Raw genomic sequence first — 27,330 nt, 5'->3', positions numbered from 1 at the left:
CGACAGTCAATAATTTTCCAATGCACACAGTATTCAATAAAAATTACTGATATTAAATATATTTAAAAATAATCAAATTCTACAAAATTTTCGATACTGAAAAATGTTAAATTTTTTAAATTAGTGTATAATTTGGGATCCTGGTGTATTTTTTTTTTTTTTTAGTTTAAAATAGTCGATCTAAATCCCACTTTGCTGGGGAATGAATTCCATACTTTCACCATTAACCAACGTTTAAGAGTAGGTAAATTATGTTTTCGGAACGAGCAATTAACGCTCTTATATTTTATTTATATATAATATTTCTATCATAAGAAATATATATTTTTTATTAATCTTTCTTAATATTAGCTTCGATAACGCATACTTTTTTGCCACACTGTACTGTAAATATGTACAACTTTTTATTTATTTTTTTTTATAGAAACAAATTTTATTGTGCCGCTTTGATACCCAAAATACAGACACACGATAAAAGAAAATAAACAAACGAACAAAAAAACATTTCCCCCGCAATCCTAAAGGTGTTCAATTGCCTCACGATTACAACAAAATGAGCAACACTTTAGATTCCATAAATTATTGAAATGACGGAAAGCACAATACATTTTCATTGAAACCACTGGGTGGCGGTCAAGCGTTAAGTGGGTGGTGTATTCTTGAAATATTTTAAGGCATACAATGATATTACATAAATTGTGTAAACGATAGTAGACGTTCTCGTAAATGGACAAGCTATTTATATAGTGACACAACTACAGAGGAAGTGCGAGGTATATAAAAATAGTTTTTTTGACTATCATATAAAATTGCTATAATTTTTGTTAATTATCTATACTAATAAAAGAGTAAAGTGATTGACGAACTGACTGACTGTCTGACTTAACGATTCATCAACGCCCAGACGAAACGGCTGAAGCTAGAATTTTGAAATTTTGGGTGAGGGTCACTGTTGTCCAAAAATTACAGATAAGGCTGGGTTTTTGGAAAATCGTACTAAAACGTTATGAAAAGTACTAAATGTGATACCATTTGTATTTGGCAAACGGAACTTTGTAATTTGGATTGAGGGTCATTGAACTTTGACGAACTTTGAAATTTGGATTGAGGGTCATTGATGGAGTGTAAAAGAGATGTAGCAAAGGGGTTTTGCACTTGAAGTATACGAAAAGTACTAAAATGTACTAAATGTGGTACAATTTGGTAGCCTGCGAATGGATTGTGCTAAAAACTTGAAATTTGGAATGCGAATTGAGGTTGAGAAGTTGGGTCGATATAAGGGTGTGTTTTTGAAATCGTATACTCATGTATACGGAAAGTACTATATGGTACTATTTAAATTGCAGGTATAAATGGAGCTGGAATCCTGAAATTTAAAATTAAAATTACCACCGGAGAGTAGGATTAGAATATGTACGTAGTTTTGGAATTTTTTTACTTATGTGTACGAAAAGTACTAAATCATACTATAATTGGTACAATTTGGATTTGGTTGAACCAATGGAGCTGGGATCCTGAAATTTGGAGTTATGATCATTGGATTATGATATATAGGGAATTTTGAAAATTCGTACCAATGCGTATATGGTACCAAATTTGGATTTGGGTGAACCGATAGAGCTGGAATCTTTACATTTGGAGTTAGGGACGTTGTTGCGGTACAATTGAGATATTTTGTAAGTTTTGGAAATTCCTACTAATGTGAACTAAATTTTCTACAATTAATATTTTGGGTGAACCGATGTATGAAGTTTTTTGAAATTTGTACTAAATAGTACCAAACGCGGATTTGGGTCAACCGATTGAGCTGGAATTTTGAAAATTAACGTTCGGATCACTGTTGGGGTGTAGGATTGGGATTTGTGGAAAGTTTTGGAAATTCGTGCTAATGTGTACTAAATTTGGTTCAATTTAAATTTTTGGTGGACCAATAGAGCTGGAAACCCTAAAATTTGGAGAAAAAAAGGTTACTGTTGGAGTGTAGGATTGCGGTATGGATATAGTTCTAGAAATTTATACCAATGGGTACTAAATTGTACTAAATTTGGTACAATTTAAATTTTAGGTGAATGGATAGTGCTGGGATCCTGAAATTTGGAGTTAGGATCTTTGTTGGAATGTAAGATTGAGCTATGTGGAAAGTTTTGGAAATTCGTACTAATGTGTACTAAATAGTACCAAATTTGGATTTGGTACCATTTGGAACATAGGTACTAAATGGTTCTAAAATGTCTTCATAATGGTCGGTATTGGGTTATAAATTCTTTTCACATTCGCTAACGAAGTAGCGGGTATATGCTAGTGTCATTATATTTAAACAGATTATTTAGTTAAAAATATCCCCTATTTTTTTAGTATGGTTAAGGGAATACGATTTTGCCTTAATCTTCTAAAGTATGCGACGCTTTTTTCTTCAAATTCTTTTAGATGATTGTTAAATATCGGTATATTCATCTGATAACAGTTTCGACTGTAAAAATGACTAAATATATTACAGTTACAATACATAAATATGATCAATATTGCAAAGCATGCAATTCACATATTAATTGAAATCAGTTGATGCGCATGCGGTTTTCGTATACACCGAATCAATGTCTTTCAATAATTATGAATTTTTCGATGTTTAATTTAGCAGTCAAAGTGTGCCGCTCGATGCACTTTACTATGAAAAAACCGTAAAAGTGGCTAAAAATCACGCAACGTGTATACGATTTTTATGCGCATCCGATTTCAGTAATCTCCTATGAAAATACACCAAATACACCTATTTTAAAAGGATCGGTTAAGAACCGCGGAAGTGCCTCCTCAATCGATTTTGGATAACATACGCATATTATTCGCGTATCGATATATTTTTGACCTATTTTCACACAGATTCGCGATTATAATAACACAAGAATGAATGTATGTGAAATCAATTGCAGTATTTCCCGCATTTAAGGTACCTATATCCGCCGTTTTATTGGGTGGAATTGAACATGGATGGACTCATTAGATCCGGCACGTAAAAAAAACTAAAATCACGCGGGGTTCCAAGAAATTTGAATGGAATTTCTTAATTTTAGACTCAAAAAATATTTTTTTTATAAAAATTTACGCACCAAATTTTCTTTTTTGGAACCCAATTGCAAAGAAGCTATGGTGAGCACATTCATGAGATATACACTAAACGAAGCAAAATCACGAGTTCTACAATCCTATAATTAGTTTAGTCCATTATCTGGATGCGAGTCCTAATTATAAGAAAAATTAAAAAAAAAAACACCGAAAATCCGGCTTCAAAATGTCAGCATCCTTTTTGGGTGGATGTAGTGACTATATCGAAAAATCATACATTAGAACCATATTGTCCATGGGGTATTCTGCAACTTAGTCACTGATCACACGTGCGTGCGTTGTGTAGTTTAGCCACAAATCAGGAACGAACACAAAAAAACTCGTTGGCTTCAACACATTTCCACCCATGTTTTTACATCACAGCTTCCACGCAACTTATTATTTATTACCAATATTTTGATTTTGAGATTTTGACAAGAACATTTCATTTTATAGAAATGAATTTAAATTATAAGCAATATGTTCATATTTCGCGAGTTATAACCTTGCAAACCTCAGCTTCAAGGAATTTAAAAGGTTTTTGTAATTTCCCATATTCAGATTCTCTCCAAACTCTTTCATTCCCAATATGAACATTGTCGCAATTTCTAATATATCAATCCCTTATTAAAATATGAAATCAGGGAAAAATATGTTTAAGAAATAAAAATTTTAAATCCGTGCTTGTATCTCTAAACGTCCTTCAAAATGTTTTTCTCTTCACGTAAACACCTATATAGTACGTCAAAAAGTATTTTCCATAGGTTCATGTAAGGAAAAATATCCAAACCGCAGTTGATTTTTTAAATATGTTGAAATTATAACAGAGTCAGCATTTTTTTAAATAGACGATTAGTGTTTCAAGCGGGGATTTTTCAAAACTATTTTTAAGAATTTTTAGGAATATTTTTGAGTTTAATAACATTTTTACAACAACTGTTGCGTCTGGATATAGCAAAGGATTGGTCCAAACCGTCGGTTTATGGAAAAATATTAAAAATCCACGCATATATTGGAGTGTGAATAATCCACAACTATGTCGGAATTTGAAAAAATATTTTTTAAAATTCACGCCTATGTTGGTTTCTAGAAAAAATATTTAAAAATGTTCACTATATCATAATTATTAATGGCCTAAACCCAGCCACCAATTTGGAAGATCACGTTCCAATTTGTTGTTTTCTATTTGGTCTTTCCATCTAATTCGTGGTGTTCCCCTTCTACGGAAATCATCAGTAGGCTCGTTTTTATATATGTTTTGAGCTGGGGCATTCTCATTCATCCGCACAACATGGCCTAGCCACCGTAGTCGCTGCAGCTCAATACGACTGACTATGTCGATGTCCGCGTATAAATTGTAGAGCTCGTGGTTCATTTGACGCCGATATACACCGTCGACGCAGATCGGCCCGTAGATCTTTCGGAGAATTTTTCTTGCAAACACCCCAAGAGCTGCCTCATCTGCTTGCGCAAGTACCCATGCTTCAGATCCATATAATAGTATCAGATCCATATAATAGTATCAGCGTCTTGTAAAGTGTGAGTTTGGTCTGGCGGGACGTGGCCTTGGTTCTAAACTTCTTACTTTGACCATAGTAGCATCTGTTGGCCATCACAATCTTTCTCTGAATTTCGAAACTGATGTCTTTCGTTTTATTTATAGCGAAACCAAGGTATATAAAGCCTTTGACTACCTCGAAGCTGTAGTTCTCAAGTTCCACAGTTGGTCCGAGTCTACTGGATGTATTGCGCGTTGATACCATCAGCTTGCTCTTCTCGCCGTTTACTGCCAGACCTACTTTGGAAGACTCCTTTTCAATTTGTTCAAAGGTGGCTGTTACCGCTTGCAATGTTCGATCCATTATATCCATGGCACCGCGGGGAGGTCAGTGTCCACAATTGAGATGATAGATGGACCAAGATAAGCCTGGACTTCGCCATGTTAAAGCCAATCAGAGCCGTGGCTTGGTATCTATCATCCCCTACGCCACCCAATATTTCTTGGCACTACAAACTCGTGGGGCCACACAAATTTACAATACCCTTACAACATAGTTGTGTAGGGTGTTCAAATAACGTTTATCTTCTCAACAAATAATACTTGTTTGAAAATTCACAAATCTAGATATCCACATAATACCTTTGCAAATAATTTCTATTGAAATCACATTCTATACGAATTTTATACTTTGTAACAAATATTTCCAGTAATTGAATTAAATCATTTCATATTCCCATGTACACAATAATGACGATCCTGCTGAATATATGTGGCGTATGCGTCATATGTTAATAACTCATACTTTCGTAGTTCATATACTTACGTATATTTAGGTATGTGCGTGTTATAATTGTTGAAATTACAACACCACAACTTAATGAGTTCTCCGAAAATATTTTATTATTCGAGTGGCAATTGTGTTTTTTGTACGAGAAATGAAATAATCTCAATTAAAAATAAATATGTAAATTGTTTAAGTGTTTAATTAGCTATTAAAGCATTAATTAATCTATAGAAATGTGGGCACTCCAATTTCAGGTGAAGAGGGAAAGTGGTTTCCTACAATATTTGCATTGATGGTCTTCATGTAAAAAAAGGAAATCATTTTTTAAATATTTAAATATTTTACAATATCACAACAACCAACTGTCATTTAATCGCAAAGAGTACAAAAAGAGTAAAATGAAATCGTCATTTTTTATTAATATCCTGTAACCATGCAATTATTTTTTGACGTACGGACAACGTGCAAAACGGAAAAGAAAATAATAGCACATTTTTTTTTATACTGCCACTTTAATTCCTTGAGGCTAAATTGCCAAGTGAACTAAAAACACCAACACAATCACACCACGACCATTCGTTTATAAATATGTCATCTTATATGATATTCACATACATATACATTTAGAGTGTGTGTGTGTGTGTATGAATATATTTACAGTGGCCATAATGTATGTATACATGCACGTGTGTGCAATCGTAGACGTCTATGTCAAGGTTACAACAACTCTCATCAGAACCATTATAAAAGAACGATTGTTAGCGATTTGTGGGTATGTATTTGTGTGAAAAACAAAATCAAAGGAAAATTGTGATTTGTCGTGTCATCATTTCACAAGTCTTTTCTATTAATAATTATATTCGATTTAAGGGAACCCCCCCCATTCTCGATTTTTTATTTTTAAGATTTTAAATGGGCTGGTAAATGAATACCAATGCTTGTTAGGGTTTGTAACTTTGCACATATATATTTGAAGATTTAAAGAGGAAGAAAAATAATTTACAAAAAAATTTTGTTGTTGTTTTGTTGTTGTTTTTTGTGATCAAAGAAAAGTCCTTATTTTTGATGGCGGGCATGATAACTCCTCACTGGAACATCGGAATCCGAAAATTCCAACGGTGTTAGAAAGAGTACATGTCTGGCTCTCGTATGAACTAGGATTATTGACTTCGCTCTAAAATTAACAAAATGGCGGACCTTTGAAAAAATATTTTTGGAAAATCGCCGATTTTTTACCAAAAACCAACTTAAAAAATAAGGAAGATCTTCACCGATTGGCGTTATCCTAGTTCATACGATAGCTATACACTCACAGAGAAACGTGTAAAAATTTGAAATCATTGGGTTATTAGTTTTTGAGTTATCGTGCCCGCCATTCGCAAAAAAATGTTTAGAGAAAAACGCGTTTAAAGTTTGAGAAGCCCTTCAGCCGTCACTTGATGCTGACACAATAAATCGGCTATATCTTCAAGAGTTCTTGAGATTTTTACTTGAAATTTTGCAGGGACATTCTTGAATTAGTGTAGATTGGAATTAAGTCAACAAAAATTTTGACCCCGAGAATGGGGGGGGTCCCCTTAAGTGATATGTAGGTGAAAGTTTTAAACGTCTATTAGCTGATATGGAATCAAAATTCGCATGACATGAATAATGAAATCAAGGCTTATATTTGTGATGGTCTCTCCAAAAATATTTTTAATGAAATCCTCCCTTATTTTTTTCATGGTCCCTTCAAACATATTTTTTTCATTTGTAAATAACAATTTTAATTTTTACAATTTTATTGAGTGCACAAAGATATATTTTTTATTTGACCCAGTATTTTAGTTGGTTTTGCCCAAATATTAAACATTCATAGCTAATCCATTAAATAAATCAAAACAACTGCTAGGCTTAACCAAATATAGCTTAAATAATCGGCCCAACTTTGAAAATAAATACAAAAAATGATCCTCCCAAAAAATCAATTGCTAATTCAATTCAATTGGATATTTGTTCGTAGTTTTGATTTCTTTTTTCTTTAATTTTACTTTTATCAAAAACCTTTTAGAACAAATGGCTGGCTGCTTTTATTACATCTTTGCTAGTACTTCAATATGTAAAAATTCTCCAACTATGCTCCTACAAAAAAAAAATCATCTAACTTCTAAACTAACCACTTCTAAACTACCACTACAATAAAAACTTTTTGAAATTTTTAGGCCTCTAAAATCAAGGATCATTTTACCGATAAATCGTTTCGTTATCCCGTCATGTTGCTTGGCAAAAATAAGGATCTAACTGTAGCGGCCACAGGGAACTCGAAAAAAAGATTTTCCAAATATGATAAAGTAAATATAAAATAATAATAAAAAATAACAAAAAATAAATGTCTACATAATCCACAAACCAGAAAATCTTACTAACAAATTGCCAAAGAAAAACTTATGTACCATTTTAACAAAAAAAATATTTAGTTTTGATAAATGGTCCTAAAATGTATTTATTAATTGGCCCTCATACATACTAAATAATTAATCATGTTTCCCCTTTATTTAATCTATACAATAAAATCGAATTTCCAAATATTAATTTTAATGGCAAATATTAAAAAAAAACACATATTTATCTTTGGTTGCATGAATAAAAAATTCGTTACAATTAGTACCAAAAAAATACGTTTCTTCAAAAAATAACAAATAGGTTTTAAAATTGTACGCGTTCTGACAGTAAATACTTGAAATAATTTTCTTTAAAAATCTGCAATTCTTTCTGATAGTTCTTGAAAAAATATTAAAATCAACGCTGCTGATAGATCTTGGGAAAATATTGTGTAGGAAATCTACGATCTTAAATTGTCTACGCGAAAAATCTAAGCTTTTGATAGTCCTTGAAAAAATATCTAAATCGACACTCCTAATAGTTTCAAAAAAAAACTTGTCTCTTGATAGTCCTTGAAAAATCCGATCATGATGGTCTCCGAAAACATATTCTTTAAAAATCTACACTTCCAAAAGTCCTTGCAAAAAATATTCTTTAAAAATCTACGCTTCCGAAAGTCCTTGAAAAAATATTCTTTAAGGAATCTACGCTTCCGGAAGTTCTTTAAAAAATCTACACTTCTGATAAAACTTAAAAAAATATTTTTGAAAATTTTTGCATAAATAAAAAATTCTTTACAATTAGTACCAAAAAAATACGTTCCGTTAAAAATAATAAAAAATAATAATATTTGAAAATTGTACGCGTTCGGATAGTAAATACTTGAAATAACTTTCTTTAAAAATCTGCAATTCTTGCTGATAGTTCTTGAAAAAATATTAAAATCAACGCTGATGATAGTTCTTGGGAAAATATTGTGTAGGAAATCTACGATCTTAAATTGTCTACGCTAAAATCTACGCTTTTGATAGTCCTTGAAAAAGATATCGTTAAAAATCGACACTCCTAATAGTTTCAAAAAAAAACTTGTCTCTTGATAGTCCTTGAAAAATCCGATCATGATGGTCTCCGAAAACATATTCTTTAAAAATCTACACTTCCAAAAGTCCTTGCAAAAAATATTCTTTAAAAATCTACGCTTCCGATAGTCCTTGAAAAATCCGATCCTGATGGTCTCCGAAAACATATTCTTTAAAAATCTACGCTTCCGAAAGTCCTTACCTAAAATATTCTTTAAAAATCTACGCTTCCGAAATTCCTTGAAAAAATATTCTTTAAGGAATCTACGCTTTCGGAAGTTCTTTAAAAAATCTACGCTTCTGATAAACATAAAAAAATATTTTTGAAAACTTTACGCACCTGATAGTCCTTGAATAAAATATTTTTAAAACATTTTAGAAACCTGATTGTTCTTGAAAAATATTTTTTTTTAAATCTTCTCTTCCTATTGCAAAATAGTTTTAGTTAGTCCTTGAAAATTGTATTTAAAAATTTACGCTCTTTATAGACCTTGAAAAAAATATTCTTTAAAAATCTACGCTGCCAATAGTAGTGGAAAAACAATCTTAAACCAATGAGCGGAGCAGTATAGTCGGACGGGGCCGACCATGTGACACCCTACAAAACTACGACGGAGTTCTAACTTTCCGCAGATGTTTATTTCGAGCCTGGGCAATATTTCGTGACATTTGCACTCTCTTGCCCGATTAGAGGTCAACAGCATCTCACATATTTTCCGAATATTATTATTCATATTCAGTACAGATTCCGTTCACCGTGGGTTGTGTTGTGATTTTCGGCCTATTATTGGCAACGTCTCGAAAAAACACAAAAAAAAAATAGTATTCGGTCCACTTCATCCCATAATTATAATCTGATCATCACCGAAAGTTATAGGCGTTGTCCTTGACCATAACTGGAACCTCATGGAAAATTTCAAAGCGATCAGCGCTATATTTCCGCCCTCTAGTGTGGTAATGGGTTACTAAATAATATTTGAGTAGGTAAGCACCTGTAAATATTTAAGCGTAACTCCCACATTCGAGTACATACCACAATATAAATGGTATCAATTTAAAGGTCAACCACTACTCTTGAATATATTATCAACTTTTCGGGTCTATGATCAGAGGTAAATCTATACGCTATAGAATACAAATTTTGTAATTTTTCACACAAAAGTCAGGCTCCATTTGACCCTCTAAATATTGACCGATCTTCATCAAAACAGCCATGCTTATTGTTTGGCCCGATCCCCTTATTCATGTAAAATTTCACGATGTTCGGGCAATAATTGCGCCTCTAGAGCAACCACAAAAACCGAAAAAATTAAGTATTTGGTCCATTTCATCACCTAAATATTAAACGATATTTACCAATAACAATAGGGGTCTTCATTCTACTGAACCCTTCCTACATGCAAAATTTCGTGAAGATTGGTCCATAACTGTGGCCTGTATCGAGTTTACAAATTATAATGGACAGGCGGACCGACGGACGCACACACATGTCGAGATCTACTCAGCTAGTCGAGATATGACAATCGGTATACTTAAAGGTGGATGTAGGACCAATATTTCGCTGCGTTACAAACTTTTGGGGCTGCATAAAGCTATAATACCCTGGCAACATTGTTGTGTAGGGTATAAAAATCTAGGCTTATAAAAGTGCTTGAAAAAACGATCTTTCAAAAACCTACGCTTCAGGTAGTAGTTGTTAATAAACCTACGCTCCATATAGTCCATTTAAAATATTCTTTAAAACCCCTACGCTTTAGATAGTCCTTGGAAAAATATTCTACGCTTGGGAAATGTTTTTTAAAAATATCTAAAAATATATTATAAAAATGTTATTGTAAAAACCTACGCCTCTGATAATACTTAAAAAAAGTTTCGCTATAGATAGTCCCTGAATTTTTTTTTAATTTACCTTATTGATAGTCCTTGAAAAAATATTTTTTGAAAAAATCTACGTTATTCATAGTCCTTGAAAACATAAACAATTTTTAAAAATCTACGGTTCTGAAAGTCTTTGAAACATATTCTTAAAAAAACGATACTTCTGATAGTCCTTAAAAAAACCAAGGTCCCTACTAATAGACATTGGAAAATATTTTTAAGAACCCAAAGATCCTAATAGTCATTGCAAAATTTTATTTAAAAATCTACGCTCCTGATAGTCCTTAAATAAATTTATGCTTCTGATAGCACTTGAATAAATATTCTTAAAAAAACCAAGGCCCCTCCTTATAGTCTTTGAAAAATATTTTTAAGAACCCCATGATCCTAATAGTCCTTGCAAAATTTTATTTAAAAAATCTACGCTCCTGATATTCCTTCTTTAACAAAATCTACGCTTCCAATAGCATTTGAAAAACACTACGCTTCTGGGAGACTTTAAAAAAATGTATGCTTCTGATAGTCCATGAATAAATAATCTTAAAATACCAAGGTCCCCTTATAGTCCTTGAGAAAATATTCTTGAAAAGGCCATTGAAAAACCTTTAAAAATATTATTTTAAAAATGTATGTTCCTTATAAAATTTTAAAGTACATTTTTAAAAAAATATACGCTTTTGATTGTCCTTGAATAACATTCTTTAAAAAATATAAGCTTAAAATAATATTTTTTTTAAATCGAAGCTACTAATTGTCCTTGAAAACAAAATCTTAAAGAATTTAAAGCCCTAAAGTCCTTAAAAATAATTAATTTTAAAATCTACTCATCTGTCTATTGGCAAATATTTTTCAAAAAAATATACGCGTATGATTTTCTATAAAGTAAAAATTAATTAAATTAATTAAAATTAATAAAGTAAAAATTAAATTAAAAGCTGCAAGTCCTTTGATAACTTTTCTTTGGAAAATCCCACTCCAATACCTCTTAAAGATAGTTATGTTAAACCATAACGACTTAAATACTTGCTGTTTTATTTTCATTTTATTTGGAAATTCGATTTTAATTGTTGTCATTTATTCTACATTAATACAATTTAGATTGCCCTCCGTACCCTGTCTATTCAACTTACTTAACCACTCCATTGCATTGCGAAATTTCACACAAATATTTAACTTCCTATTGGTGTACACATTCCGGGACTGTCTTCCATGTTTACTTCCTGTGGTTTCAATATCCATTCTCCGATGGGAAGGATGGGAGATTTGAGTCCACATTGCATGTATCTTAAATTGTTAATTACTTTTATCGATGTTGTTGTTCTTGTCATTGTTAGTTTTAATTGTTATTAAAACAATAATTTATTTAATGTATTCTACGGTTGTTTGTATTCATCTGTGTCTCTCCCTCCCAATCCACCATAGTAGGTGTATGTTATTAAGTTCTCCCCAGTACCCCCAACACTCACACACACACAAATATACCCTGCCATCGTCGCTATTTGAATGGCACTTATTAATTGAATTGAAAAGTAATTTAATTGCAATTTTCTTCTCTTTTATTTTATTTAATTTATTGCTGTTGTTGTTTTTATTGTTGTTATTTGTCATTATCTTGATCTCTGCCGAGCTAGTACATCAATGAAACACATTTACCACTAATTCCGGATGAAGCAATACAATCGCTATCCGAAAGTGATATGCTCAAAGTGGAGAGGCGCATGGAGAGAAGGCGCAAATTTCTGTCGGAGAAATGTTCGGAACTGGGTTTGGATGTGGTGGGTAAGTACGCTAAAGCACTTAATGCACTCTGAATAAATAATTGCATATCGAATGTAATGAATGAAAGATTAAGTGGGACATTTGTTGTTGACTTATATATATATATAAAATTTAATTTAATTATAGGGAATTAAATAACGATTTGAACTGTGTTTAATTAAAAAATCCTTCCACTGATTACTTAATTAAACACAGAAGTTAATTTTATGAAATATTTTAAAGCATATCAAGTATCTGACAAAAAGATCTTCAATACATTACTTTAGCACATTATGGTAGCCCTCTAAAAAGGTTATAACAAAATTAAACGAGCCATGCTATGACAGTTGCCTAACAATATATATTTTTAAAATCCATCTTAAGCTGCTGATAGTCCTTCAAAATTATTTACAAAAAAAAAGCTTCTGATAGTGCTTGGAAAAAATATTCTTTAAAAATCTACAGTTCCGATAGTAAATAAAAGTAGTCCTTAAAAATGTACATTTCTGTAATTTCTTAAAAAAAAAACATTCTTTAAAAAACACTCTGATGTAAGTATATACTCCGTAAAATGTACGTTTCTTATAGTCCCTGTAAAAATACATTCAAGAAATTTACGCTTCTATAAGTCCTTTTACAAATAAGCGCTAAAAATCTACGCTATTTATAATCTTTATAATTATTCCTTAAAACATCTAAATTTCTAATAGTCCTTTAAAACATGTTCTATAATCATCTATGCTTCTCTGACAATCCTTGAACAAAATTATTTAAAACCAGTAAGGAAAGTAGTAAAGTCGGACTGGGCCGACTATATGAAACCCTTCACCACTTTGGGGATATTCTACATATGTATCTTTACAGATGTCGTCTTTTTGAAGGAACATTGACATGAAATTGAACGAACTTAAAAATGCGATCTTTATATAAAAGTAAACCGACTAACATCAATCCTTACACATGCCATTCTGCAATCTATTCCATATTTTGTAAATAGACTTTAAGCTAACTTCACTGTTTATGCTTCACTGTTTAAAATGTAATATCAATCAAGCACCCATTGATTATTTGGTTTACAATCAACAAAAATAGGTCGAAATTATATATGGAAGCTATTCTGTATCTATATCTAAACCGATTTAAAGGAAACTTGGCCGATATTAATTTAATTAATTTCAGTACGTTTTGCCAATCGGCCTAGCTATGGGTCTTTAGTACACCATTTACTTAAAATCGGACGAAAGTATATATAGAGGTTATATGTAAATCTGAACCAATTTCAAGAAAACTTGACACACGAAAGGTTATAGTAACTTCAGTACATTGTACAAAATTGTGTGCGGGTCGGCCAACCTTTGGTTCTTTAGTGCACAATTTACATTAAATCGGACGAAAATATATATGCGAGCTATATCTAAATCTGAACCGATTTTAACACATCATTCTGGATCCAATTCAGTACCCTATGGCAACCTTCGTGCAAATCGAAAGATATATAGGGACTTTGGAGACCCATTTACCTTAAATCGGACGAAAATATATATGGGAGCTATATATAAATCTGAACCGCTTTCCTCGAAACTTGGCACACGTCATTCTTGATCTAATTCAGTACTTTATGCCACACTTCGTGCAAATCGAAAGATATATAGGGACTTTGAAGACCGATTTACATTAAATCGAACGAAAATATATATGGGAGCTATATCTAAATCTGAACCGATTTTCACGAAACTTAGCACACATTATTCTGGACCTAATTCAGTACCCTATGCCAAGTTTCGTGCAAATCGAATGATATATAAGGACTTTGGTGCACCATTTACCTTAAATCGGACGAAACTATATATGGGAGCTATATCTAAAGCTCAACCGATTTTCTCGAAACTTGGCACACATAATTCTGCACCTAATTTAATACTCTGTGCCAAATTTCATGCATATCGAATGATATGTAGAGACTTTGATATATGGGAGCTATATTTAAATCTGAACCGATTTTCTCGAAACTTGGCACAAATCATTCTGGACCTAATTCAGTACTCTGTGCTAAATTTCGTGCCAATCGAGAGATATAGATGGTTTTTGGTACCCCATTTACCTTAAATCGGACGAAAATATATATGGGAGATATATCTATATCTGAACCGATTTTTCCCAATTTCAATAGGCTTCGTCCTTGGGCCAAATAAGTGACTTGTGCCAAATTTCATCTAAATTGGATCATAAATGCGACCTGTACTTTGTATACAATTTAACATTTACAGACGGACAGACGGACGGACATGCATAAATCGACTCAGAAAGTGATTCTATGCATATTCTCAAAAGGAACCATGTGTCTATCTCGTTTCCTTTTGCCTGTTACAAACATATGCACAAAGACATAATACCCTGTACCACAGTGTGGTGAAGGGTATAAAAACTAACTTCCTATAGTCCTTAAAATATATATTTTTAAATTGCTTCTATTAGCCCTTGAAACTAATTTTCTGCAAACAACTAAGCTTCTTTAACCCTTTGAGACCCAATTTTTTCAGTAATCATAGAACAATTTTCTGTTCGCAGATTTAATGCAACTATCCTAGATAGGATATGGACAAAATTTGACATCACTACATCCTTGCATTCGGGAGATACATTACATTCTTTCTGAAAAAAGGCCCAATATCAAGAAGACCAAATGAAAAATCGACGAAAAAATCATTTTAAATTATTCTCTATATTCTGTTTTACAAGAATCAAAAATATGTATGATGGCAGAATTCGTACGAATACGAAGCGATTTAAATAATTTGGACTGTATACACAAATTAGTACTGTACACATATTTTCAATCTTCTCTATATTAAAAAGCTCATAACTTTACCAACAATTTGATTTTGTTAGATTTTATGATGTGTGTAGTCAATAACCAGGTCTTGACATAGGAAATCCAAAGAATGTATATCTACTAGATGTATAATAAATATAAGCTCTAAAACATTTTGTTGCCTGTGGGCAACATTGGCCATAAAGGGTTAAAAATTTAAGTTTGTCCTTCTGATAGACCTTGAACAAATTTCATTTAAAAAACTACACATGATATTTTCTTTGAAAAAATATTCTCTATAAATCAACACTTCTGGTTGTCCTTAAAAATATTCCATATCAAAATTCCGCTTTTGAAAGTCGTTTAAAAAACTACGCTTCTGATTGTCCTTGTAAAAATATTCTTTAAAAAACCACGCTTCTGATGTTTTTTGGACAGAATTCTAAAATATCTACGCTTCTGATAAACTTTGAGAAAAATATTCTTTAAAAAATCTGAGCTTCCGATGGTCCTTAACATTTTCTTTAACCCTTTGAACACCGATTTTTTTCCGCAAACTTAGAACAAATTTCTGTTCACAGATTTAATGCAACTATCGTAAATAGGATATGCACAAAATTTGACATCGGTATATCCTTGCATTCGGGAGATACAGTACATTCTTTCGGAAAAATTAAAATACAATATCTAGAAAACCAAATGCAAAATCGACAAAATCGACGCTTGTGCTATTCCTCGAAAAAATAGTCGTTACCAACACTATGCTTCTGATAGTAGTATAAAAGATTATTTAAAAATCTATGCATCCATAAAATATATTATTTAAAACACCAATAATTCTGGAGGTCCTTGAAAATCATTCCTTACAAAATCTGTACTTCTGAATATCCTTGTAGAAATATCTAAAACCAATGAGCGGAGCAGTATAGTCGGACGGGGCCGACCAAACGATAACCTACACAGCTACCACGGAACTCTAATTTTCTGCGGATGTTTATTCCAAGCCTGGGCAATATTTCGTGATATTTAATCAATCTGGCCCGATTAGAGGTCAACAGCACCTTTTTCTTACACTGACATATTTTCCGAATATTACTATTCATATTCAGTACAGCCATTCTAATAAACTGTCCAGATTCCCTTCACCGTGGTCTGTGTAGTGATGTTCGGCCTATTATTGGTATCGGCTCAAAAAACACAAAAAATTACGTTTTTGGTCTACTTCATCCCAATATTATAATCTGATCATCACCGAAAATTATAGGCGTTGTCCTTGACCATAACTGAAACCTCATGCAAAATTTAAAAACGATCAGCGCTATATTTCCGCCCTCTAGTGTGGTAATAGGTTATTAAATAATATCTGAATACGTAAGCACCTGCACATGTTTAAGTGTAACTCCCACATACGAGAACATTCGACAATATAATTTGTATCAATTTAAAGGTCATACACTTCTCTTGGATATACTATCAACTTCTCTGGTCTATGTCCTTCAGGAGTAAATATATACGCTATAGAATACAAATTTTGTAATTTTTCACACAAAAGGCAGGGTCCATTTGACTCACTAAATATTGACCGATCTTTATCAAAACAGGCATGCTTATTCTTTGGCCCGCGATGTTTGGACCATAATTGCGGCCTCTGGAGCGACCAGAAAATCAAACAAAAATAAAGTTGTTGGTCCATTTCATCCCCTAAATATTAACCGATCTTTACCAAAAACAATAGGGATCATCATTGGCCAGAACCCATCCTACATGCAAAATTTCGTGTTTACAAATTATAATGGACAGACGGACGGACACACATGTCTAAATCGACTCAGCTGGTCGAGATATGATATACTTAAAGTGTATGTATACTTAAAGATGGGTCTTGGGCCTGCACAAAGCTATAATACCCTGACAACATAGTTGTGTAGGGTATAAAAATTGTGCATCGATTGTTCTCAAAAAAAAATGTTCACAGTTCATAACAAATATTAAAAAATCCACGCTTGTAGTCCCGATATTCCTTGAAAAATATTTATATTTATTTTTCAAATCTAAGTCAGAACCCTAATATTCATTTCAAATTTTCAGGTATGTATATATTCCCAAAATCCTTGAAAAGTATTATTTGAAAAAAATATGTTCTTAAAATAATCGTTTATAGGCCTGAAGTCATCCATGTATATCAAACACCATTCCTTATTTATTACATTTGTTTTAGTCTTTTCCTGAAATATGATATTTCCTCGTATGTATGCACCTCCACCAACCGTTACCATCTGCATACGAAATCTCAACCACCTGCCATAAGTTAGTTGGTTTGTGACCTACCTTACACAACATGCCATGCCATACCATGCAGCTACAATTCATTCAATAATATAATTAACTGTCTCTTGTGTACAGGTTAAATGTTCCCACAGCCCTAGTTACCAATTGCGAAAGCATTCACGATAACATCGGAAATACACAGATTCAATTTACTCGACCGTGTATACTCGCATACGACCGAGTATGCAGCTGCTATATGGGGACAAGTTTAATGTGTCAATAATAGAGGATATTGAATTTGCAAACGAGCATCCTTACTTACATTTCACATATTTACACATTGTCGTTACATTGCACAGACAAATCTACACACACACACACTTGTCCTTGCTGTCGTCCACATATATGGAAGGCATAGTTTTGCAACAAAACTGTAACATCGTCATCATTATCATAGCCAGGCATCATATTGGCCTTATGCAAATATCCTGTTCATTTAAATCCGCAAAAGGATTTATGAATACGATGAGAATGAAATGTATATACAGCTACGTGTTTTTTTTTTTTCTTCTTTGTCACATTTATGTGTGAGTGTTTGTTGCTGTATGCATACATATGTTTTGCGACAAGTATGTGAATGTGTTACACACTGAATGTAAATTGAAAGAACTAACCCAAATTCGGATGCAATGAACGAAGCGAATTAAAATACAGTATAAACTTGATAATCCGGACCTCGACAATCCGGATTATTCGGTAATCAGGACTGCATTTCACAACCCATTGCGTATCCTATAATCCGGATTGATTGACCTATTTGACTCAAAAATCCGGATTGTAAAGATACGTTACTTTTTATTTTAAGAAAAAATCGTTGCAAATTTAATTGAAAATGGTACCTATTATATTCAAAGTTCATATTTTTGAAATGAATAATTCTCATTTTTAATAAAAACATAAAAATAATTAAATTATCACCAAATTAATATAAATTTAAACCAATTAATAAAACTCGATAATCCGGAAATCTCGGTAATCCGGATTGGGGTCTGCAATCAATTATCCGGATTAGCGAGTTTTAACTGTACTTCCTTATTCAGAAAACAATGAATGAATGCAAATGTATGTGCATGTATGTGGAAATAAAATATTAATAAGATATTTAATAAGATATTTAATATTTAATATGACACAAATCCGTGATTTCTTATTCTGTATGGAAACATGCATAGGCTTATCCATGCTATAATATTTGGTCTACTCCCGTACTGCATGAAACTACTAGTTTTTTACTAGTTTTTCGATGTCATAAAGGAAATACTGTTATCGTAGTAAAAACTAGTAAATGCTTGCAGTAAAATATTTTTGTTCATTGAACTCTGAGATGATGTTTCTCATATAAGAATTTTGTGATATTTTGAATCCATGTTAATCCTTGGGGAATATAGATACATATACGAAAGTCTCATGTAACTCTGTTTGAGAAGCACACTTGTTGAGAATTTCACTAGAAATTTGAAATTATTGAATTAGTTTAGATTCGAATTAAACAGAAAACAAAAATTCAATTTTTTGAAACCGAGAATGGAGGGTACCCTTCAACCGACAGTATAGAGAAGAAGTTTCTTAGTCGAGGAATTACCACCACAAGTTACGAAAGAAGATTTTGCAGATATTTTCCAATGCATTGACTCCAGGTGCTTAGGATAAACCAGGAGTGGAGTGTTCATCATGAGCCCCCAATTTGTGGTAAGTTGCCAACATACTTTTTGAACGGCGCAATCGAATAGTCATTGTGACTCTTGACGAATTGAAGGCTTTCGATCTTTCTAAATATTTTGATGACATAGATAACTTCCGTCCATTGGAAGGGTTGAATAATCAATGCAATTCAGAAACAGGAATTCGAAAATATGTTGTGTGAAACTCTCTCTTCTTCGGAGAGTTCTACTTTTCTATATTCCGCAATAGTACCGCAAGTAAATACCGCAATAAATATAGATCATAATGTATGCGGATGAGTATACGATCATGGTGTCTACGATAAATTACATACGTTGCTGATCCTGTGAGTTTTTGGAGAATATAAAAAAAAAATATCCGCACACCGTTCACCACATGGGTGGCTAAAATTAAGTTCCCGCTGAACTGAATGGAAAGAGATTTCTACCATCAGTTACCCCACGATATGGGATGTAAAGTTGAACAGTAGTCAGGAAACGAGATAGACACATGGTTCCTTTTGATAATATGCATACCATCACTTTCTGAGTCGATTTATGCATGTCCGTCTGTCCGTCGTCTGTCTGTAGATTTTAATTTTAAACAAAATACAGGTCGCATTTACGACCCGATTTGGATGAAATTTGGCACAAGTCACTTATTTGGCCCAAGAACAAACCTTATTGATATTGGGAAAAATCGGTTCAGATTTATATATAGCTCCCATATATATTTTCGTCCGATTTAAGCCAAATGGGGAACCAAAGTCCCTCTATATCTTAAATTAGGTCCAGAATTGTGTGTGTCAAGTTTCGATAAAATAGGTTCAGATTTAGATATAGCTCTTATATATATTGCTTCTTCCGATTTAAGGTAAATGGTGTACCAAAGTCCCTTAATATCATTTGATTTGCACGAAATTTGGCACAGCATAATGAATTAGGTATAGAATGATGTGCGCAAAGTTTCGTGGAAATCGGTTCAGATTTAAATATAGCTCCCATATATATTTTCGTCCGATTTAAGGTAAATGGTGTAACAAAGTCCCTTAATATCATTCGATTTGCACGACATTTGGAGCAGCGTAATGAATTAGGCCTAGAATAATGAGTGCTAAGTTTCGTGAAAGTCGGTTCAGATTTAGATATAGATCCCATATATATTTTCGTCCGATTTAACGTAGATGGTGTACCAAAGACCCTTAATATCTTTCGAATTGCACAAAATTTGGTACAGCATAATGAATTAGGTCTAGAATGATGTGTGCTAAGTTTCGTGAAAATCGGTTCAGATTTAGATATAGCTCCCTATATATTTTCGTCCGATTTAAGGTAGATGGTGTACCAAAGACCCTTAATATCTTTCGATTTGCACAAAATTTGGTGCAGCATAATGAATTAGGTCTAGAATGATGTGTGCCAAGTTTCGTGGAAATCGGTTCAGATTTAGATATAGCTTCCACATATAGATTATATTTTTAACAACACGGCGTACCGAATAGCCTGTAACAATTTTGCTATAAATCGTTTTTCATAAATTTTCCCCATTTTACGCAGACGGCTCTAAATCTGCTCGAATGAAATTGAAGTTAGGATAGGTTGGGGAAAGAGGGATCATAGACATGCAATTGTTAGGACATATATGCACAATATACCCAAAGTGGCGAAGGGTATCACATAGTCGGCCCAGTCCGACTTTACTACTTTCCTTACTGGTTTTCTATTATTTGCGGCGTAGACAAGGAGACCACGTTGACCTGTTCAAAAGGAATAGATCGGTCATTGGTAAACAATCCCGCTATATAGTTTCTTAGGTAGTTTTAAAGGCCGCTATATAGTATTAAAGACTTGGAAACCATTATGTCGGTGTTGATATTAGTATTCCTGTTGTCAACTGGGCGCCATTTCGATTCTCCGTTATCGGTTGTTGACCGTTGCCAAACAATTCCTCCCAGTGATTTTCTAGATTATGTTGATTTAATTAGATTTGTTGGGCTGTTATATGTAGGCGTGTCTTAAACAAAACGGTTCTGTCAAGGATTTGGCCCAGGTATTTTGGATTGAAGTTATCGGAGAGAACATACTCATTGAGGAAAAATTTTAGTTTCGCATCAATATGCAGGAGTTGGAAGCTACACACTTCGGTTTTCTATAGACTGGATTTTAGCCTCCATCTACGGGAGATTATTGATTGTATTTATTTAATTCTTTATTTTAATTTGTATACATTCCACCATTAATTTTTATCCATTTCTTAATTGCAGGTAATGATTCCTGGCATAAACCCAATCCATGGGAATTTTTGGTCAATAAAAAACATCATATAATATGGTAAGTTAGCCCATCCCTATTAAATATTTTCTAATCTAAAATTTTCGTTTGTGTCTCCCCAGGTGTAACGTTTTCAAAGCTGCCTCCTCCTCATGGATGTATAATTTTAATGTACTGGCCGGATATTCGCCAGAATTTTTGCGCAAAACCAAAGAGATATTTTTGCACTTAGCACGTGAACGTTACCCACGGGTTACTTTAGATGAGGTGAGTTGGGAAATAGCTTTTTCAAAAGTTAAAATCGACTTCTTTTTTCCATAAATTAAAAGACACAAAGGTTCACTTATTTCCATATCACATTTTATTTAAATATTTTCTTTATCGTTTTTTTTTTTTTTTTTTTTTTGATTGACAATCCGATAACAAATTGTTTATTTTATCCTTACATTCAATCTCTGCCTGTTCTACATTCCGTTGCCCTTTATTTTTGATGCGCCCTTAAATGCCCTTTGACAGTTCATTAATATTGTGAATGTAAAAAGTACTCGAAAGTAAATTATCTCTTAATTACACTTTATTACAATTTCCTTTTTTTATTTTCATCTTTTTCGATTCCTCTTTGTCCTCGCCACGCCAACATACTACAGCTACACGAGGCCCAAAACAATTCTGTGACCTTTTTAATAGCTCGCCATCCTTTTGAGAGGCTATTGAGCGCTTATCGCGATAAATTCGTGTATGCCATACCACATTCACTGCACGATAAGTTCGGTCGGAAAATAGTGCGAACATACAGGAAAAAGGTTAGTAATAAGACAATGTGCAAAATAAAATCAATAATTATGTTGCATTAATTTACTTCTTTCGCTGTTTTTCAGAGTCTACAATTAAAGCCACCGAAATATCCAACATTCCAAGAATTCGTACGCTGGCTATTGGATCAAATCAAGCATGACAATTATCTGGACATGCATTTTGTTTCGTATACTCGATTTTGTACACCGTGCCTCATACATTTCGATGTCATATTGAAATTTGAAACCCTGGAAGAGGATCAATTATATTTGATCGAAAAGACTGGTCTGAAACAAATAATAGCGCCCGAATGGCAAAATCCCGGAAAGGGGAAGAATACATTGGACCTATTGCAACAATTCTATTCGAAATTAACGAGAACAGAGATCGATGGACTGTATGATTATTATAGGTAAATATTTTATAAATTAAAAACGATTTTTCGATACAATGCATATTAGTGCGGAAACCGATTTTTCCATATTAATAAACTTTTGACGTTTTAAATCTAAATCGGAAAGATACCGCCATATTTTGATATAGATTTTGCATATGCATTTTTACTACACCTATGATGTTTTGGTATAGTCCCCCAATTACCACCCAATATTCTGTATGTTGCGGTAAATACCAAGTTTAGGTAAATATCATATGATGGAACAACCGGAGTTTCATTATATTGTCCGTGAACCATATAGACACCGCGTAGCTATTTACAGAACGAACAATCAAATTCTAAGACGTCAACGAGGTTTCTTTCTCTGCGTCCCTAGTTTATCTTCGAGCCCATGTGTTAAAAAGGGGGACCATAGGTTTTGTGTCTGATATTTCCGAATGTATCAGTTCAGCTTAGAGAATACGCTGTTCACTCTACTTACACTATTATTCGCTAGAGTTGTCTGGAAGAAAGTATTCTCAATGTCCTCAAACGATAAGGAATGATGGTTCAAAAAAATCAGGGTCTGTTCTATTATTTGAGGATGACATAAGACAGGGTTGGGCAGTGTTGTTGCGATAACTATCCCTAACGCTGGGTAGAAGTAATGCCTCTGAATTCGTTGCTACTGGTGATAATAATGATGTTGCCTGTATGATTCCCCTCCACCCGACTTCATTTGCGAAATAGTTTTGCATATTTCCAGCCTTCGTGATAGATAATCCAAAACTCGCTTATCCTACTGTCCCATAAAGATATGGCACGGAACCAGTGCTTTAAATGATACCCCATTTTCGGAGAATAGATTTAATACGATTCGCATTTAATTTTGGATGGATACAGTAATCGGCAGCAAAACCAGAAGAAACTGATTGTTCTGGTTTTGCTGCCGATTACTGTATTGCTTACGGAACCTACGATGATGATTTGCTACTGAATAACGAACCCTGATGCTGAGTAAAAATAATGCCTTGAAAGCCTTTGCTACTGGAGGCAAATATGAAATTAGGTCTATTATTCTCCTCTGGTGGCACCTTTACCTTGTCAGGCTTCGAAACCATGTATGTGGTTATCAACAGATTGAATCATTTAGCGATGTACTCGACTCCCGACCAATATATGAAGTTAAGTAATATCGTTCCTCTATATGAAGGTTATACAATAAGGAAATGGTAGGTTATTGATAATTCCGGATGTATAGGTTTTTGGGAAATTTTTGGGATTCTGACCCTTCTGGATTATTCCATAGCACCACTTCCGAATGTCTAAAACGGTTCGATATTTTTCAATTCAATCCACAAAGTTCAATCGGTCACGCGATTTCATTCGGTCAATGAAGATCGGTCGGGACGATCTAGATGAGAGATTACATCGAAAGGTACTAGATGAACGAAAGAGCCGGATCTAACTACCAATTGTTCTGCTTCGGAAAAGTTCCTTTGAATTAGTTTCGGAACTACACAACTAATAAGTTCAATCGGTCACGCGAGTTCATTCGGTCTATGAAGATCGGTCGGGACGATCTAGATGAGAGATTACATCAAAAGGTACTAAATGAACGAAAGAACCGGACCTAATTACCAATCGTTCTGCTTCGGAATAGTTCCTTTGAATTAGTTCGTTCCGGAACTACACAACTAATAACTTTATATTTTGATGTAAACAACGTTCAACCCAACTTCACGTTTGGATTCTTCCGAAATTCGGTCAATGTGTATTTTATTTTGAGGCATCTGAAAAGTATTATCAAACTAAAGATTTCTTATTTCTTTTTTTACCATTACAGATACGATTTTGAACTCTTCAATTATAGTGCGACATCATATTTTAATATAGCCCGCTCGAATGAGGAAGATACTCCGGAACAGTCCGTGTTATTATTGGGAAAACCTTCTGCGCCTTGAAAAATATAAAGAGACGTTGCATTAGCTATTTCCTCGCATCACAAATTACAAAAAAAAAACAAAAGACTACAACACACTTCTCTGGAAGAGAGTGAATATCACACGCTTCTCTCAATTGATTAAAGAGAGGAATTATTAAAGGATTTGCAAATAAAAATAAAAATATCCAGGAAACAAACAAATAGTTTTGCTAACACATCTATCTCTCTCGCGCTCTCTAATCAGATGACACTTTAAAAGGGTTGTTCACATTATATGATTTTCTTGAGAAACATGACACATGCGTCGATAACAACGATATCATGTGGTATCGTAAGAATGTTTTTGGCGCCCAACCTATTCAATATTGGATATGGATTCGTTTAGCATTTAAAGCATATAATCCGAATAAACCCGATCAAAAAGTACTGCTATCGTCCATTAAAACAACGCTAGTTTTATATGCATTTCTCTCTATCGATATATATACACACATATACTGTAGTTAAATTATTTATATATTATTTAACAAATGTAGTGCGTTAATCGAAAATAAAAGCTTTCGAATCTCAAATGCTAGCTATTTTCGAACTATTGCAATACAAACAAAAAAATACTAAAACCAAATATCGAAAATTGAAAATAAATTGTAGACAATGAAAATGTGACAAATAGAAGGTCGAAACCCAGAAAAAAACATGCAGAAGACATAATACAACAAATGGTTACAATAATATTTATTAAGCGTCAATAAATAATGAAATAAACAATTGTAGAAATTAACATTTTAAGAAGAAGAAGATAATAAAGTAAAACAATTAATTTACGAAATATCACGCATAGCGCTTTTTACTTACCTTGAAATTGAATTGAAAATGTACTAGAAAATCCCAGTTATTTATATGTATTTATATATGACTATTGTTATTTTTTAATTAATTTATTTATTAAATTGGTAATGTAAAAGAATGAAACACGAATGTAGATGAATAAAAAAAGAAATTATGAAAACTAAAATAAATTACGTTTTTTTTACTTTATTTCTAAAATATACAGATCAATCATGAATACCAAATCCGTTAGGAAGATTTCTCTTTTCATTTTCCTTCCATCATGAATAATAAACTGCGCAAGTAGAATCAATCCTCATAGAGAGAAGTAGGTATCATGAACGCTCTTAAACTTGGGTTTTCCTTTAGAAAAAAAACTCACAAAACTAATTAGAGTTGGCAAAATACTTATAAAATCAACACTTTAATTGATTGTGTAGCAAAAAACACAATTAGAAATCAATGAATATGCTTAAAAATAATTTTTGGTTGCAAATCAGGGTCATGGCATAATTATACAAGGTGGTCTCATGCAGTCATATGTTTTCAAAATTTTCATAAATTTACCTTTGACAGTATTCAGCTTTCAAAATTTAAATGAAAATATCTTCCTTCGAAATGTGCGCATGTCATGTGTTCAGTGGCAAAAATTATTAAATAATTTTTATATTTCTAAATATATTGAAGTTCCCTGTGACGGAACAGATTAGTGCAATAAATTTAGAATTTATGTATGTAATTTATATTACAAATAGTACGTGTTTTATTTAGAAAATTTATTATTTATTATTGGTAGATTGTTATTAGTAATTTGTGTGTTAGTAAGAGTTGCATTTTTAACGCTTTTAGAACGAAAAGTATTAGGATATATCCAAATTCGTAAGGGTCCTTCGAAATGTGCGCATGTCATGTGTTCAGTGGCAAAAATTATTAAATAATTTTTATATTTCTAAATATATTGAAGTATATTGTGACGGAACAAAAAAAATAATTTACGACTTAAAATTCATTTTTTGGAATAGTGATTGAAGAGTTTGTCATACACTAGTCAATCTCACATATACAAAAAGGGGTTCATCGGCATGATGTATAGTGTTGGCGTGATACCGTGTAGCAGTGAAACCCCAAAAATAAAGAAAAGAAAAACGAAAGATAGTTTAGTAAATATTTTCAATCTTTATTGTAAAGTTAATGGGTTTCGTAGAAACAAGACTTTACCTTTGCGTGCGTTAACGACGATAGCGAGAGATGTTTATTCTACGAGAACGATAATGCAAGAGTTTACTCTACGAGAGTTCGAAAGCAAGTTTAATCAACGAGAGTTAAAAAGCAAGTGATGTTGCGATGGGCAAGAAAGCTACAGCAAGGCCGTGATCAACAACTACGACCACAGCATTGGAAAGCGCCTCTCTGCATCCGAACTAAGCGAATGTGGCTTCCAGGAGATATAGTAGAAGAGAGCGAACTCTCCCCTACAATCCGAATAGGTATAGTAGTTCAGTTTTATTGAGCAGGAGCGGATATAATTCAATTTGAGATTATCTATTTTTCGACTATTTTGACAAAAAGAATACACGATGAAGTTATTCTTTACTATTTACAACTAATTTAGTCTCTGGTCGACGAACAATTCTTGTTGGACCTAAGTGATTGCTCATGACAGAGCACAACGAATTATTGAAATTGCATATTAGCTAAGTATATTTCGATTTTTTTTCTATTGTGGAATTGAAGTAAATATAACAAATTCTAACTAGAGAAGTCTATTGATAAGACTTAGAGGGAAATCGACTATTAATGGTTAAGGTGGCGAACGAGGAAGAGCGACTAGATAGATGTAAGTTGAACCGTATC

At 33.0% G+C, this 27,330-nt stretch overlaps 1 protein-coding gene across 2 annotated transcripts in view; it reads left to right on the top strand.

Moving 5' to 3' along the window:
- The window catches only part of LOC133331396 (carbohydrate sulfotransferase 11), a 30,407-nt gene extending 5,694 nt beyond the window's left edge, over positions 1-24,713 (top strand). The window contains exons 2-8 of one of the 2 annotated variants that reach the window (XM_061539823.1): positions 7,586-7,714; positions 12,334-12,481; positions 21,526-21,592; positions 21,655-21,799; positions 22,180-22,335; positions 22,411-22,739; positions 24,550-24,713. In XM_061539823.1, the coding sequence (XP_061395807.1) occupies positions 7,586-7,714; positions 12,334-12,481; positions 21,526-21,592; positions 21,655-21,799; positions 22,180-22,335; positions 22,411-22,739; positions 24,550-24,667 (1,092 nt within the window). In that variant the 3' untranslated portion in view covers positions 24,668-24,713. The remainder of the gene's footprint in view (positions 1-7,585; positions 7,715-12,333; positions 12,482-21,525; positions 21,593-21,654; positions 21,800-22,179; positions 22,336-22,410; positions 22,740-24,549) is intronic. The other variant, XM_061539889.1, reaches the window with a different exon arrangement.
- Positions 24,714-27,330: the final 2,617 nt, after the last annotated feature.

Source organism: Musca vetustissima, unplaced genomic scaffold (genome assembly GCF_032173495.1).
Source record: "Musca vetustissima isolate MV318-11 ecotype Yass unplaced genomic scaffold, APGP_CSIRO_Mvet_v1 utg80434, whole genome shotgun sequence".
NCBI lineage: Eukaryota > Metazoa > Arthropoda > Insecta > Diptera > Muscidae > Musca > Musca vetustissima.
Note: the sequence above shows the minus strand (reverse complement) of the source record. Positions and strands in the feature narration are given on the sequence as shown.